A 17034-nucleotide genomic window follows, 5' to 3' on the forward strand; every position below is an offset into this window, starting at 1 on the left:
TCCTAGCGTGAGACAGTCCTAGCCTGGTATCTGACTATATGTATGTGTTGTAGTTCCTAGCGTGGGACAGTCCTAGCCTGGTATCTGACTATATGTATGTGTTGTAGTTCCTAGTGTGGGACAGTCCTAGCCTGGTATCTGACTATATGTATGTGTTGTAGTTCCTAGCGTGGGTCAGTCCTAGCCTGGTATCTGACTATATGTATGTGTTGTAGTTCTTAGCGTGGGACAGTCCTAGCCTGGTATCTGACTATATGTATGTGTTGTAGTTCCTAGCGTGGGACAGTCCTAGCCTGGTATCTGACTATGTGGATGTGCTGCCCTCTCTGGTCACGGCTGGAACTGCGGTTGAGCTGCTGCACTCTCTACTGGACCTGCCCTGTCTCACTGCTGCACTCACCCTACAGATCAGGTACACAGACACACACACACACACACACACACACACACAGACACAGACACACACACGTTCAAATAGAATGCATACATACACAATAAATGTGTTTATATCAAAGTATCTGTAAGATGGTCCTCTGTAGCTCAATTGGTAGAGCACGGCGCTTGTAACGCCAGGGTAGTGGGTTCGATCCCCGGGACCACCCATATGTAAAAATGTATGCACACATGACTGTAAGTCGCTTTGGATAAAAGCGTCTGCTAAATGGCATATTAATGAAAGATGATGTAAAAACAAATCAATCAGTAACACACACAAGATGGCGTAGCAGTACGGTTGCTTTTATTTTTCGGTCCTGTGTAAATATCCCGTTTCTTGTTTTTTGTCTATATTTCTAAAATTTTTACTTTCATTCTTTAACTAAATATACTTTCCTGCAACCCGCCTCACCCAACGTGGAAAGCATTCTATTATTTCTTTATAACTTTCATCAAGAACCGTAAGCTGAAAATAGTGGCTACCTGTTATTAGTCACCGTTAGCGTTTTCACCACTGTCCGTGGCCTACACTATCCACCAGCCAGCTCTAGCTCTAGCCTGGACAATTCGTCGGCCAGTCTGCACAGCGTGCCATCGACCCAGCGTACTATCGACCCAGAGCTTATTGGACTTTCTGCCGGAATCACTGGACCCTAGCGCCGGATCATCACAACCAGCTAGCTAGCTGCAACCTGTTGTTGGCTGATTACCATTACCATTGCCCTATAGCAAGCACCAGTTAGCCTTGAGCTAGCCTCAGGCCCATCTCCCGGCTATCTACCTCTCTGTCAACCGGACGGGACCTCCTAGTGTTGACACTGAGCCCGCCGATCCAACACGACTGGTTTGCCGACGAAATAGTCTGATGTGGTTTCAACCGGCTTCCCGTTGCGACGACCACGAAGATCCATCTGCCAGCCCCGGCCCGCTAGCACATGCAAACCACAACTGTGCTCCCTGCTAGCTGTGCTGAAGCACCAATTTGAACTGCTCTCGGACTCACATATTGCTGTTCACTGGACCTTATGATCACTCAGCTGCACAGCTGATGCCTGCTGGACTGTTCCTTTACACGGTACTCTGTCCTGTTTATTCTGTTTAGTCTTAGCCCAAACGTTATCTCTATTTCCAGTTGTGTCTTAGCTCTCTCTAATAACACGTGACTGCTTTATGCCTCTCTCCCATGTCAATTATGCCTTGCCTATTGCTGTTTGGGTTAGTTCTTATTATACAATTTCAATGTAGAACCCCTAGTCCCTCTCAAACTGCCTCATATAGTTCCTTTGTTCCTCCCCCCATACACGCGCGAGACCGGCTCAATCGATGCCTCAATGACGCTATCTCTTTCATTGTTACCCAACGCTTAGGGTTACCTGAACTGTACTCATATCCTTCCATATCCTTTTCTGTACATAATGCCCTGAATCTTTTCTACAACGCCCGGAGAACTGCCCCCTTTATTCTATGTACCCAACGCACTAGAAGACCAGTTCTTAAAGCCTTTAGTCGTATCCTTATTCTAGTCCTCCTCTGTTCCTCTGGTGATGTAGAGGCTAATCCAGGCCCTGCAGCCCCCAGTATCACTCCTACTCCCCAGGAGCTATCATTTGTTGACTTCTGTAACCGTAAAAGTCTTGGTTTTCTGCACATAAATATCAGAAGCCTCCTTCCTAAGTTTGAGTTATTCACTGCGTTAGCACACTCCGCCAACCCTGATGTTCTAGCAGTGTCTGAATCCTGGCTTAGGAAGGCCACCAAAAATTCTGAAATTTCCATCCCCAACTATAACATTTTCCGTCTAGATAGAACTGCCAAAGGGGTGGAGTTGCAATCTACTGTAGAGATAGCCTGCAGAGCTCCATCATACTATCCAGGTCTGTGCCCAAACAGTTTGAGCTTTTACTTCTAAAATCCACCTTTCCAGAAATAAGTCTCTCACTGTTGCCGCTTGCTACAGACCCCCTCAGCCCCCAGCTGTGCCCTGGACACCATATGTGAATTGATTGCCCCCATCTATCCTCAGAGTTCGTACTGCTTGGTGACCTAAATTGGGATATGCTTAACACCCCGCCATCCTACAATCTAAACTAGATGCCCTCAATCTCACACAAATTATCAACGAACCTACCAGGTACAACCCTAAATCCGTAAACATGGGTACCCCTCATAGATATCATCTGACTAACTTACCCTCTAAATACACCTCCGCTGTCTTCAACCCAGGATCTCAGCGATCACTGCCTTATTGCCTGCGTCCGTAACGGGTCCGCGGTCAAACGACCACCCTCATCACTGTCAAAGCGCTCCCAAAAACACTTCAGCGAGCAGGCCTTCCTAATTGACTCCGGCCCAGGTATCTGGATGGATATAGATCTCATTCTGTCAGTAGAGGATGCCTGGTTGTTCTTTAAAAGTAATTTCCTCTCAATCTTAAATAGACATGCCCCATTCAAAAATACAGAACTAAGAACAGATATAGCCCCTGGTTCTCCTCAGACTTGACTGCCCTTGACCAGCACAAAAACATCCTGTGGCGTACTGCATTAGCATCAAATAGCCCCCGTGATATGCAACTTTTCAGGAAGTTAGGAACCAATATACAAGCAGTTAGGAAAGCAAAGGCTAACTTTTTCAAACAGAAATTTGCATCCTGTAGCACTAACTCCAAAAGTTTTGGGACACTGTAAAGTCCATGGAAAATAAGAGCACTTCCTCCCAGCTGCCCACTGCACTGAGGCTAGGAAACACTATCACCACCGATAAATCTACAATAATCGGAATTTCAGCTACGGCTGGCCATGCTTTCCACCTGGCTACCACTACCCCGGCCACCAGCTCTGCACCCTCTGCTGCAACTTGCCCATTCCCCCCGCTTCTCCTTCACACAAATCCTGACAGCTGATGTTCTAAAGAGCTGCAAAATCTGGACCCCTACAAATCATCTGGACTAGACAATCTGGACCCTTTCTTTCTAAAACTAGCCCTTGAAATTGTCGCAACCCCTATTACTAGCCTGTTCAACCTCTCTTTCGTAACGTCTGAGATCCCCAGAGATTGGAAAGCTGCCGCGGTCATCCCCCTCTTCAAAGGGGGTGACACTCTAGATCAAACTGTTACAGACCCATATCCATCCTGCCCTGCCTTTCAAAAGTTTTTGAAAGCCAAGTCAACAAACAGATCACCAACCATTTCGAATCCCACCGTACCTTCTCCGCTTATGCAATCCGGTTTCCGAGCTGGTCGGGGTGCACTTCAGCCACGCTCAAGGTCCTAAATGATATTATAACGCGATCGATAATAGACAGTACTGTGCAGCCGTTTTCATTGACCTGGCCAAGGCTTTCGACTCTGTCAACCACCGCATTCTTATTGGCAGACTAAATAGCCTTGGTTTCTCAAATGACTGCCTCGCCTGGTTCACCAACTACTTCTCAGATAGAGTTCAATGTGTCAAATCGGAGGGCCTGTTGTCTGGACCTATGGCAGTCTCTATGGGGTGCCACAGGGTTCAATTCTTGGGCCAACTCTTTTCTCTGTGTATATCAATGATGTCGCTCTTGCTGCTGGTGACTCTCAGATCCACCTCTACGCAGACGACACCATTTTGTATACATCTGGCCCTTCATTGGACACTGTGTTAACAAATCCTCAAACGAGCTTCAATTCCATACAACACTCCTTCAGTAGCCTCCAACTGCTCTTAAACACTAGTAAAACTAAATGCATGCTCTTCAACCGACGCTGCTTGCACCCGCCCACCCGACTAGAATCACTACTCTAGACGGGTCTGACCTAAGTACGTGGACAACTACAAATATCTAGGTGTCTGGTTAGACTGTAAACTCTCCTTCCAGACTCACATTAAGAATCTCCAATCCAAAGTTAAATCTAGAATCGGGTTTCCTATTTCGCAACAAAGCCTCCTTCACTCATGCTGCCAAACATGCCCTCGTAAAACTGACTATCCTACCGATCCTTGACTTCGGCGATGTCATTTACAAAATAGCCTCCAACACTCTACTCAGCAAACTGGATGTTGTCTATCACAGTGCCATCCGTTTTGTCTCCAAAGCCCCATATAATACCCACCACTGTGACCTGTACGCTCTTGTTGGCTGGTCCTCACTACATATTCGCGCCAAACCCACTGGCTCCAGGCCATCTATGAAATCACTGCTAGGCAAATCCCGCCTTATCTTAGCTCATTGGTCATAGCAACACCCACCCGTAGTCTGCGCTCCAGCGGGTATATCTCACTGGTCATCCCCAAAGCCAACACCTCCTTTGGCGCAATTCCTTCCAGTTCTCTGCTGCCAATGACTGGAACAATTGCAAAAATCTCTGAAGCTGGAGACTCTTATCTCCTCACTAACTTTAAAGCATCAGTTGTCAGAGCACCTTACCGATCACTGCACCTGTACACAGCTCATCTGAAATTAGCCCACCCAACTACCTCATCCCTATATTGTTATTTATTTTGCTCATCTGTACCCCAGTATCTCTATTTGCATATCATCTCTTGCACATCATTCCAGTGTTAATACTAAATTGTAATTATTTTTGCACTATAGCCTATTTTATTGCCTTACCTCCATAACTTGCTAAATTTGCACACTGTATATTAATTGTATTTCTGTTGTATTTTTGATTTTTGTTTTGTTTTTACCCCATATGTAACTCTGTGTTGTTGTTTTTATCGCTTTTGCTTTGCTTTATCTTGGCCAGGTCGCGAGTTGTAAATGAGAACTTGTTCTCAACTGGTTTACCTGGTTAAATAAAGGTGAAATAAAAATAAAAAAATTAAAAAATGTTCCTGGAAGCATTTCAGGGAAACGGTGGACAACTGCAGTCTACAACTGTAACACTGATCTGGGTGTGTGTCAGGTCTGCATGCTTCCCTGTGTCTGAGCCAGGGGGCGTGGTCTGTCATCGCTGGAAGCTTTCCGAAGCCTCGCCCAAGAGGCCTCTTCCTGTTCCTGTTGAGAGGGGGAGGCAGGGTCTGGTAATACTACTGTAGTACTACTATAATATTACTTTACTATTACCACTACTAATAATACTACTGATGTTCTCCCCAGGCGATACCATGGAGACTACTTCTATTATACCACTACTATAATCCACTTACTATAATACCACTACTGTAGTACTATAATACCACTACTGTCATAATACCACTACTGTCATACCATAATACCACTACTGTCATAATACCACTACTGTAGTACTATAATACCACTACTGTCATAATACCACTACTGTCATAATACCACTACTGTCATAATACCACTACTGTAGTACTATAATACCACTACTATAATACCACTGCTGTAATACTATAATACCACTACTATAATACCACTACTGTAATACTATAATACCACTACTATAATACCACTGCTGTAATGCTATAATACCACTACTATAATACCACTACTGTAATACTATAATACCACTACTATAATACCACTACTGTAATACTATAATACCACTACTATAATACCACTACTGTAATACTATAATACCACTACTATAATACCACTACTGTAATACTATAATACCACTACTGTACTACTATAATACCACTACTGTAATACTATCAATACCACTGCTTACTATAATGCCACTACTGTAATACTATAATACCACTACTATAATACCACTACTGTAATACTATAATACCACTACTATAATACCACTACTGTAATACTATAATACCACTACTGTCATACTACCACTACTGTCATACTACCACTACTGTAATACTATAATACCACTACTGTCATACTACCACTACTGTAGTACTATAATACTACTACTATAATACCACTACTGTAATACTGTAATACCACTACTGTAATACTATAATACCAACTACTATAATACCACTACTGTAATACTATAATACCACTACTATAATACCACTACTGTATACTATAATACCACTACTATAATACCACCACTGCTATATACTATAATACCACTACTATAATACCACTGCTGTAATACTATAATACCACTACTATAATACCACTACTGTAATACTATAATACCACTACTATAATACCACTCGTAATAAGCTACTATAATACCACTACTGTATACTATAATACCACTACTGTAATACTATAATACACCTATACTGAATACCACTACTGTAATACTATAATACCACTACTATAATACCACTACTGTAATACTATAATACCACTACTATAATACCACTACTGTAATACTATAATACCACTACTGTAATACCACTACTGTAATACTATAATACCACTACTATAATACCACTACTGTAATACTATAATACCACTACTGTAATACTATAATACCACTACTGTAACATTACTCTATTTCTCCCCAGGTGATACCATGGACAGACTGAGCGTGCTCCATGACCTGCTGATGGAGGCAGCTGATTGGTCCAGAGTAATCCAATCAGCTCAAAGTGTTCCAGTGCTGCTGCATGTCTACTTCAACACAGTTACCACGGTAACACACACACACACACACACACACACACACACACACACACACAGGCTACAACCAGAATAAGTCAGACATAAAACATGTATTTTGTGTATATAAGTACAGCTTAGGTGTGTGTGTCTGTGCGTGTGTGTGTGTGTGTGTGTGTGTGTGTGTGTGTGTGTGTGTGTGTGTGTGTGTGTGTGGTGTGTGTGGTGTGTGTGTGTGTGTGTAGGTATCTGATGAGAGGTTGCTGGCCCAGCTGGTGTTAGTGCTGCTGGAGAGAAGCAGTCTGCTGCTCAACATCCCCAGATACACTGCAGAGATACACCGGTCAGTACACAGATACACCGGTCAGTACACAGATACACCGGTCAGTACACAGATACACCGGTCAGTACACAGAAACACCGGTCAGTACACAGATACACCGGTCAGTACACAGATACACCGGTCAGTACACAGATACACCGGTCAGTACACAGAAACACCGGTCAGTACACAGAAACACCGGTCAGTACACAGATACACTGCAGAGATACACCGGTCAGTACACAGATACACCGGTCAGTACACAGATACACCGGTCAGTACACAGATACACCGGTCAGTACACAGATACACTGCAGAGATACACCGGTCAGTACACAGATACACCGGTCAGTACACACAGATACACCGGTCAGTACACAGATACACCGGTCAGTACACAGATACACTGGTCAGTACACAGATACACCGGTCAGTAACACAGATACACGGTCGTACAGATACACGGTCAGTACACAGATACACCGGTCAGTACACAGATACACCGGTCAGTACACAGATACACTGGTCCAGTACACAGATACACCGGTCAGTACACAGATACACGGTCAGTACACAGATACACCGGTCAGTACACAGATACACACGGTCCAGTACACAGATACACCGGGTCAGTACACAGATACACCGGTCATTACACAGATACACCGGTCAGTACACACAGATACACTGCAGAGATACACCGGTCAGTACACAGATACACCGGTCAGTACACAGATACACCGGTCAGTACACAGATACACCGGTCAGTACACAGATACACTGCAGAGATACACCGGTCAGTACACAGATACACCGGTCAGTACACACAGATACACCGGTCAGTACACAGATACACCGGTCAGTACACAGATACACTGGTCAGTACACAGATACACCGGTCAGTACACACAGATACACCGGTCAGTACACAGATACACCGGTCAGTACACAGATACACCGGTCAGTACACAGATACACTGGTCAGTACACAGATACACGGTCAGTACACAGATACACCGGTCAGTACACAGATACACCGGTCAGTAACAGATACACCGGTCAGTACACAGATACACCGGTCAGTACACAGATACACCGGTCAGTACACAGATACACCGGTCAGTACACAGATACACGGTCAGTACACGATAACCGGTCAGTACCAGATACACGGTCCAGTACACAGATACACCGGTCGGTACACAGATACACCGGTCAGTACACAGATACACCGGTCAGTACACAGATACACCGGTCGTACACAGATACACCCGGTCAGTACACAGATACACCGGTCAGTACACAGATACACCCGGTCAGTACACAGATACACGGTCAGTACACAGATATACCGGTCAGTACACAGATACACCGGTCAGTACACAGATACACCGGTCAGTACACAGATACACCGGCGAACGGTCAGTACACAGATACACGGTCAGTACACAGATACACCGGTCAGTACACAGATACACCGGTCAGTACACAGATACACGGTCAGTACACAGATACACCGGTCAGTACACAGATACACCGGTCATTACACAGATACACCGGTCAGTACACAGATACACCGGTCAGTACACAGATACACTGGTCAGTACACAGATACACCGGTCATTACACAGATACACCGGTCAGTACACAGATACACCGGTCATTACACGAGATACACTGGTCAGTACACAGATACACCGGTCAGTACACAGATACACCGGTCAGTACACAGATACACCGGTCATTACACAGATACACCGGTCAGTACACAGATACACCGGTCAGTACACAGATACACCGGTCAGTACACAGATACACCGGTCAGTACACAGATACACCGGTCAGTACACAGATACACCGGTCAGTACACAGATACACCGGTCATTACACAGATACACTGGTCAGTACACAGATACACCGGTCATTACACAGATACACCGGTCAGTACACAGATACACCGGTCATTACACAGATACACCGGTCAGTACACACAGATACACCGGTCAGTACACACAGATACACTGCAGAGATACTGTCACGGACGTTGAAGGACGGGTCAGACCAAGGCGCAGCGTGAAAGGCAATGTTTATTATTCAAAATAATTGTATTATTGTCATGGGAAACATATGTTAACGTTGCCAAAGCAAGTGAAATAGATCTAAACTAAAGTAAAAACTGAACAGTAAATATTACACTCACAAAAGACATTTCAAATGTCATTATGTCTCTATACAGTGTGTAACTATTTGCACATCATTACAAGTACAAAAGGAAAATAAATCAACATAAATATGGGTTGTATTTACAATGGTGTTTGTTCTTCACTGGTTGCCCTTTTCTTGTGGCAACAGGTCACACGTCTTGCTGCTGTGATGGCACACTGTGGTTTTTCACCCAGTAGATAAGGGAGTTTATCAAAATTGGGTTTGTTTTCGAATTCTTTGTGGGTTCGCTGTAATCTGAGGGAAATATGTGTCTCTAATATGGTCATACATTTGGCAGGAGGTTAGGAAGTGCAGCTCAGTTTCCACCTCATTTTGTGGGCAGTGTGCACATAGCCTGTCTTCTCTTGAGAGCCAGATCTGCCTACGGCGGCCTTTCTCAATAGCAAGGCTATGCTCACTGAGTCTGTACATAGTCAAAGCTTTCCTTAAGTTTGGGTCAGTCACAGTGGTCCAGGTATTCTGCCACTGTGTACTCTCTGTTTAGGGGCCAAATAGCATTCTAGTTTGCTCTGTTTTTTTGTTAATTCTTTCCAATATGTCAAGTAATTATCTTTGTTTTCTCATGATTTGGTTGGGTCTAATTGTGTTGCTGTCCTGGGGCTCTGTGGGTCTGTTTGTGTTTGTGAACAGAGCCCCAGGACCAGCTTGCTTAGGGGACTCTTCTCCAGGTTCATCTCTCTGTAGGTGATGGCTTTGTTATGGAAGGTTTGGGAATCACTTCCTTTTAAGTGGTTATAGAATTGAATGTCTTTGTTCTGTATTTTGATAATTAGCGGTATCGGCCTAATTCTTCTCTGCATGCATTATTTGGTGTTTTACGTTGTACACTGAGGATATTTTTGCAGAATTCTGCATGCAGAGTCTCAATTTGGTGTTTGTCCCATTTTGTGAATTCTTGGTTGGTGAGCGGACCCCAGACCTCACAACCATAAAGGGCAATGGGTTCTATAACTGATTCAAGTATTTTTAGCCAGATCCTAATTGGTATGTCAAATTTTATGTTCCTTTTAATGGTGGCGTAGAAGGCCCTTCTTGCCTTGTCTCTCAGATCGTTCACAGCTTTGTGGAAGTTACCTGTGGTGCTGATGTTTAGTCCGAGGTAGGTATCGTTTTTGTGTGATCTAGGCAACGGGTGTCTACAGTCGTGGTCAAAAGCTTTGAGAATAACACAAGTATTGGTCTTCACAAAGTTTGCTGCTTCAGTGTTTTTAGATATTTTGTCAGATGTTACTATGGTATACTGAAGTATAATTATAAGCATTCCATAAGTGTCAAAGGCTTTTATTGACAATTACATTAAGTTTATGCAAAGAGTCAATATTTGCAGTGTTGACCCTTCTTTTTCAAGACCTCTGCAATCCGCCCTGGCATGCTGTCAATTAACTTCTGGGCCACATCCTGACTGATGGCAGCCCATTCTTGCATAATCAATGCTTGGAGTTTGTCAGAATTTGTGGGTTTTTGTTTGTCCACCCACCTCTTGAGGATTGACCACAAGTTCTCAATGTGATTAAGGTCTGGGGAGTTTCCTGGCCATGGACCCAAAATTGCGATGTTTTGTTCCCCGAGCTACTTAGTTATCACTTTTGCCTTATGGCAAGGTGCTCCATCATGCTGGAAAAGGCATTGGTCGTCACCAAACTGTTCTTGGATGGTTGGGAGAAGTTGCTCTCGGAGGATGTGTTGGTACCATTCTTTATTCAGGGCTGTGTTCTTAGGCAAAATTGTGTGTGAGCCATTCCCTTGGCTGAGAAGCAACCCCACACATGAATGGTCTCAGGATGCTTTACTGTTGGCATGACACAGGACTGATGGTAGCGCCACCTTGTCTTCTCCGGACAAGCTTTTTTCCGGATGCCCCAAACAATCTGAAAGGGGATTCATCAGAGAAAATGACTTTACCCCAGTCCTCAGCAGTCCAATCCCTGTACCTTTTTGCAGAATATCAGTCTGTCCCTGATGTTTTTCCTGGAGAGAAGTGGCTTCCTCGCTGCCCTTCTTGACACCAGGCCATCCTCCAAAAGTCTTCGCCTCACTGTGCGTGCAGATGCATTCACACCTGCCTGCTGCCATTCCTGAGCAAGCTCTGCACTGGTGGTGCCCCGATCCCGCAGCTGAATCAACTTTAGGAGACGGTCCTGGCACTTGCTGGACTTTCTTGGGCGCCTGAAGCCTTTTTCACAACAATTGAACCTCTCTCCTTGAAGTTCTTGATGATCCGATAAATGGTTGATTAAGGTGCAATCTTACTAGCAGCAATATCCTTGCCTGTGAAGCCCTTTTTGTGCAAAGCAATGATGACGGCACATGTTTCCTTGCAGGTAACCATGGTTAACAGAGGAAGAACAATGATTTCAAGCACCACCCTCCTTTTAAAGCTTCCAGTCTGTTATTCTAACTCAATCAGCATGACAGAGTGATCTCCAGCCTTGTCCTCATCAAGACTCTCACTGACATGATGTCAGCTGGTCCTTTTGTGGCAGGGCTGAAATGCAGTGGAAATGTTTTTTGGGAATTAAGTTCATTTTCATGGCAAAGATGGACTTTGCAATTAATTGCAATTCATCTGATCACTCTTCATAACATTCTGGAGTGTATGCAAATTGCCATCATAAAAATTGAGGCAGCAGACTTTGTGAAAATTAGTATTTGTGTCATTCTCAAAACTTTTGACCATGACTGTAGATGGAATTTGTATTTGTGGTCCTGGCAACTGGACCTTTTTTGGAACACCATTATTTTTGAATTACTGAGATTTACTGTCAGGGCCCAGGCAGGACTAATCTGTGCCCCCGCACGTTGACTCTGTACCGGTACCACCTGTATATAGCCTCCCTACTGTTATTTTATTTTTTACTTATTTCACTGTTGTATTCGGGCGCATGTGGCAATGTTCTTTCCAAGCGAAGCGAGGTAGCCTTTTAACTTTAGCATTCAGTCTTTTATAAAGTTAAATATCTAGAGATTATTGTAATGTTATTTTCCTTCTAGGCTGTCGGAGTAGCTTCAGACTGAATATTACTCAGTTCCAGGTTGGATGATATTTTCTGTTATGCTTCTTTTGCTGGTTGCTGGTTTGTCAGAAAGTTTGCTGGATAGTCTTGGTAATAAAAATCCTTCCAGAATCCTTCATGGTAATTTTGTCCAAAATCAGGTTTGTAGGTTTTGAGTTGGAGTGAATGTTATGTGGTGGGTAGTACCCTGGATATGTCCTTGTAAAAAAATCAAAGTTTATACAACCCTAAATCTATTTAAAAACATGCTGAAGAATTCAGGAGCTCATCTGCTCATGAACTAACTCTGTCTCTCTCTGTCTCTCTCTGTCTGTCTCTCTCTGTCTCTGTCTCTCTCTGTCTCTGTCTCTCTCTGTCTCTGTCTGTCTCTCTCTGTCTCTCTCTGTCTCTGTCTGTCTCTCTCTGTCTCTGTCTGTCTCTCTCTGTCTCTGTCTGTCTCTGTCTGTCTCTCTCTGTCTCTGTCTGTCTGTCTCTCTCTCTCTCTCTCTCTCTCTCTCTCTCTCTCTCTCTCTCTCTCTCTCTCTCTCTCTCTCTCTCTCTCTCTCTCTCTCTCTCTGTCTCTGTCTCTCTCTGTCTCTCTCTGTCTCTCTCTCTCTCTCTCTCTCTCTCTCTCTCTCTCTCTCTCTCTCTCTCTCTGTCTCTCTGTCTCTCTGTCTCTCTCTCTCTCTCTCTCTCTCTCTCTCTCTCTCTCTCTCTCTCTCTCTCTCTCTCTCTCTCTCTCTCTCTCTCTCTCTCTCTCTCTCTCTCTCTCTCTCTCTCTTTTTGTCTCTCTAGAGTTTTTAGCCACCACTTGTTGAAGCTGTGTAAGCTCCACCCCTCTCTGGTTGTGGACCAATCACGGGAGCTGCTGGAGTTTGCTGGAACCACCACTAACATCCACAGCAAAGAAGACCTGTACACACATGTGGTGAGAACACACACACAATATACTATACACACTACAATACACACTATACTATACTATACACACTATACTATACACACTATACTATACACACTATACTATACACACACAATATACTATACACACTATACTATACACACTATACTATACACACTACAATACACACTATACTATACACACTATACTATACACACTATACACACTATACTATACACACTATACAATATACACACTATACTATATATACACACTATACTATACACACTATACTATACACACTACAATACACACTATACTATACACACTATACTATACACACTATACACACTATACTATACACACTATACTATACACAATATACTATACACACTATACTATACACACTATACTATACACACTATACTATACACACTATACAATACACACTATACTATATACACTATACTATATATACACACTATACTATACTATATACACTATACTATATACACTAAACTATATACACTATACATATACACACTATACTATACACACTATACTATACACACTATACTATATATACACACTATACTATACACACTATACTATACACACTATACTATATACACTATACTATATATACACACTATACTATACTATACACACTATACTATACACACTATACAATACACACTATACTATATACACTATACTATATACACTATACTATATATACACACTATACTATATACACTATACTATACACACTATACTATACACACTATACTATACACACTATACTATATACACTATACTATATACCCTATACTATATATACACACTATACTATACACACTATACTATATATACACACTATACTATACACACTATACTATACACACTATACTATATACACTATACTATACACACTATAATACACACTATACTATACACACTATACTATACACACTATACTATACACACTATACTATATATACACACTATACTATACACACTATACTATATACACTATACTATATATACACACTATACTATACACACTATACTATATATACACACTATACTATACACACTATACTATATACACTATACTATACACACTATAATACACACTATACTATACACACTATACTATACACACTATACTATATATATACACTATACTATACACACTATACTATACACACTATACTATACTATATACACTATACTATACACACTATACTATATACACTATACTATACACACTATACTATATACACTATACTATATATACACACTATACTATATACACTATACTATACACACTATACTATATATACACACTATACTATACACACTATACTATACACACTATACTATACACACTATACTATACACACTATACTATATACACTATACTATACACACTATACTATATATACACACTATACTATACTATATACACTAAACTATATACACTAAACTATATACACTATACTATATACACTATACTATACACACTATAATATACACACTATACTATATACACTATACTATATACACTATACTATACACACTATACTATACACACTATACTATATACACTATACTATATATACACACTATACTATACACACTATACTATATATACACACTATACTATACACACTATACTATATACACTATACTATATACACTATACTATATACACTATACTATATATACTATACTATATACACTATACTATATACAATATACTATACACACTATACTATACACACTATACTATATACACTATACTATACACACTATACTATACACACTATACTATACTATATACACTATACTATACACACTATACTATACACACACTATACTATATATACACACTATACTATACTATATACACTATACTATACACACTATACTATACATACTATACTATATATACACTATACTATATATACACACTATACTATATACACTATACTATACACACTATACTATACTATATATACTATACTATACACACTATACTATATACACTATACTATACTATATACACTATACACACTATACTATACACACTACACTATACACACTATACTATACTATATACACTATACTATACACACTATACTATATACACTATACTATACACACTATACTATGCACAATATACTATACACACTATACTATACTATATATACTATACTATACACACTATACTATATACACTATACTATACTATACACACTATACTATACACACTATACTATACTATACACACTATACTATATACACTATACTATACACACTATACTATACACACTATACTATATACAATATACACACTATACTATACACACTATACTATATACACTATACACACTATACTATATATACACACTATACTATACACACTATACTATACTATATACACTATACTATATCACACACTATACTATACACACTATACTATACACACTATACTATATACACTATACTATACACACTATACACACTATACTATATATACACACTATACTCTACTATATACACTATACTATACACACTATACTATATACACTATACTATACACACTATACTATATACACTATACTATATACACTATACTATACAACACTATACTATACACACTAAAACTATATACACTATACTATACACACTATACTATACACACTATACTATATACACTATACTATACACACTATACTATATATACACACTATACTATACTATATACACTATAATATATACACTATACTAATACACACTATACTATACACACTATACTATATACACTATACTATACACACTATACTATACACACTATACTATATAACACACTATACTATATATACACACTATACTATACTATTCATACTATACTATACACAAACACACACACAGTGAGAGAGAAACCTTTACAGACACATGGTGACAGTGTGTTTATCTTGTTAACTGTGTGTGGGTGCTAGGTGTGGGTGTAAATATCTTGTTAACTGTGTGTGGGTGCTAGGTGTGGGTGTGTTTATCATGTTAACTGTGTGTGGGTGCTAGGTGTGGGTGTGTTGATCATGTTAACTGTGTGTGAGTGCTAGGTGTGGGTGTGTTGATCTTGTTAACTGTGTGTGGGTGCTAGGTGTGGGTGTAAATATCTTGTTAACTGTGTGTGGGTGCTAGGTGTGGGTGTGTTTATCATGTTAACTGTGTGTGGGTGCTAGGTGTGGGTGTGTTGATCATGTTAACTATGTGTGGGTGCTAGGTGTGGGTGTGTTTTTATCATGTTAACTGTGTGTGGGTGCTAGGTGTGGGTGTAAATATCTTGTTAACTGTGTGTGGGTGCTAGGTGTGGGTGTGTTGATCTTGTTAACTGTGTGTGGGTGCTAGGTGTGGGTGTTTTTATCATGTTAACTGTGTGTGGGTGCTAGGTGTGGGTGTGTTTATCATGTTAACTGTGTGTGGGTGCTAGGTGTGGGTGTGTTGATCATGTTAACTGTGTGTGGGTGCTAGGTGTGGGTGTGTTTTATCATGTTAACTGTGTGTGGGTGCTAGGTGTGGGTGTGTATCTTGTTAACTGTGTGTGGGTGTTAGGGTGTGGGTGTAAATATCTTGTTAACTGTGTGTGGGTGCTAGGTGTGGGTGTGTAATGTTAACTGTGTG

At 41.0% G+C, this 17034-nt stretch overlaps 1 protein-coding gene across 1 annotated transcript in view; it reads left to right on the forward strand.

The window, feature by feature from the left end:
- LOC121559395 (AP-5 complex subunit zeta-1) overlaps positions 1–17034 on the forward strand; it is an 82836-nt gene that overhangs the window by 63316 nt on the left and 2486 nt on the right. Inside the window, 6 exon segments of the mRNA XM_045211076.1 lie at positions 270–412; positions 5320–5351; positions 5354–5437; positions 6806–6933; positions 7145–7242; positions 13236–13368. Of these exon segments, the coding sequence (XP_045067011.1) occupies positions 270–412; positions 5320–5351; positions 5354–5437; positions 6806–6933; positions 7145–7242; positions 13236–13368 (618 nt within the window).

This window comes from Coregonus clupeaformis, chromosome 35 (genome assembly GCF_020615455.1).
Source record: "Coregonus clupeaformis isolate EN_2021a chromosome 35, ASM2061545v1, whole genome shotgun sequence".
NCBI lineage: Eukaryota > Metazoa > Chordata > Actinopteri > Salmoniformes > Salmonidae > Coregonus > Coregonus clupeaformis.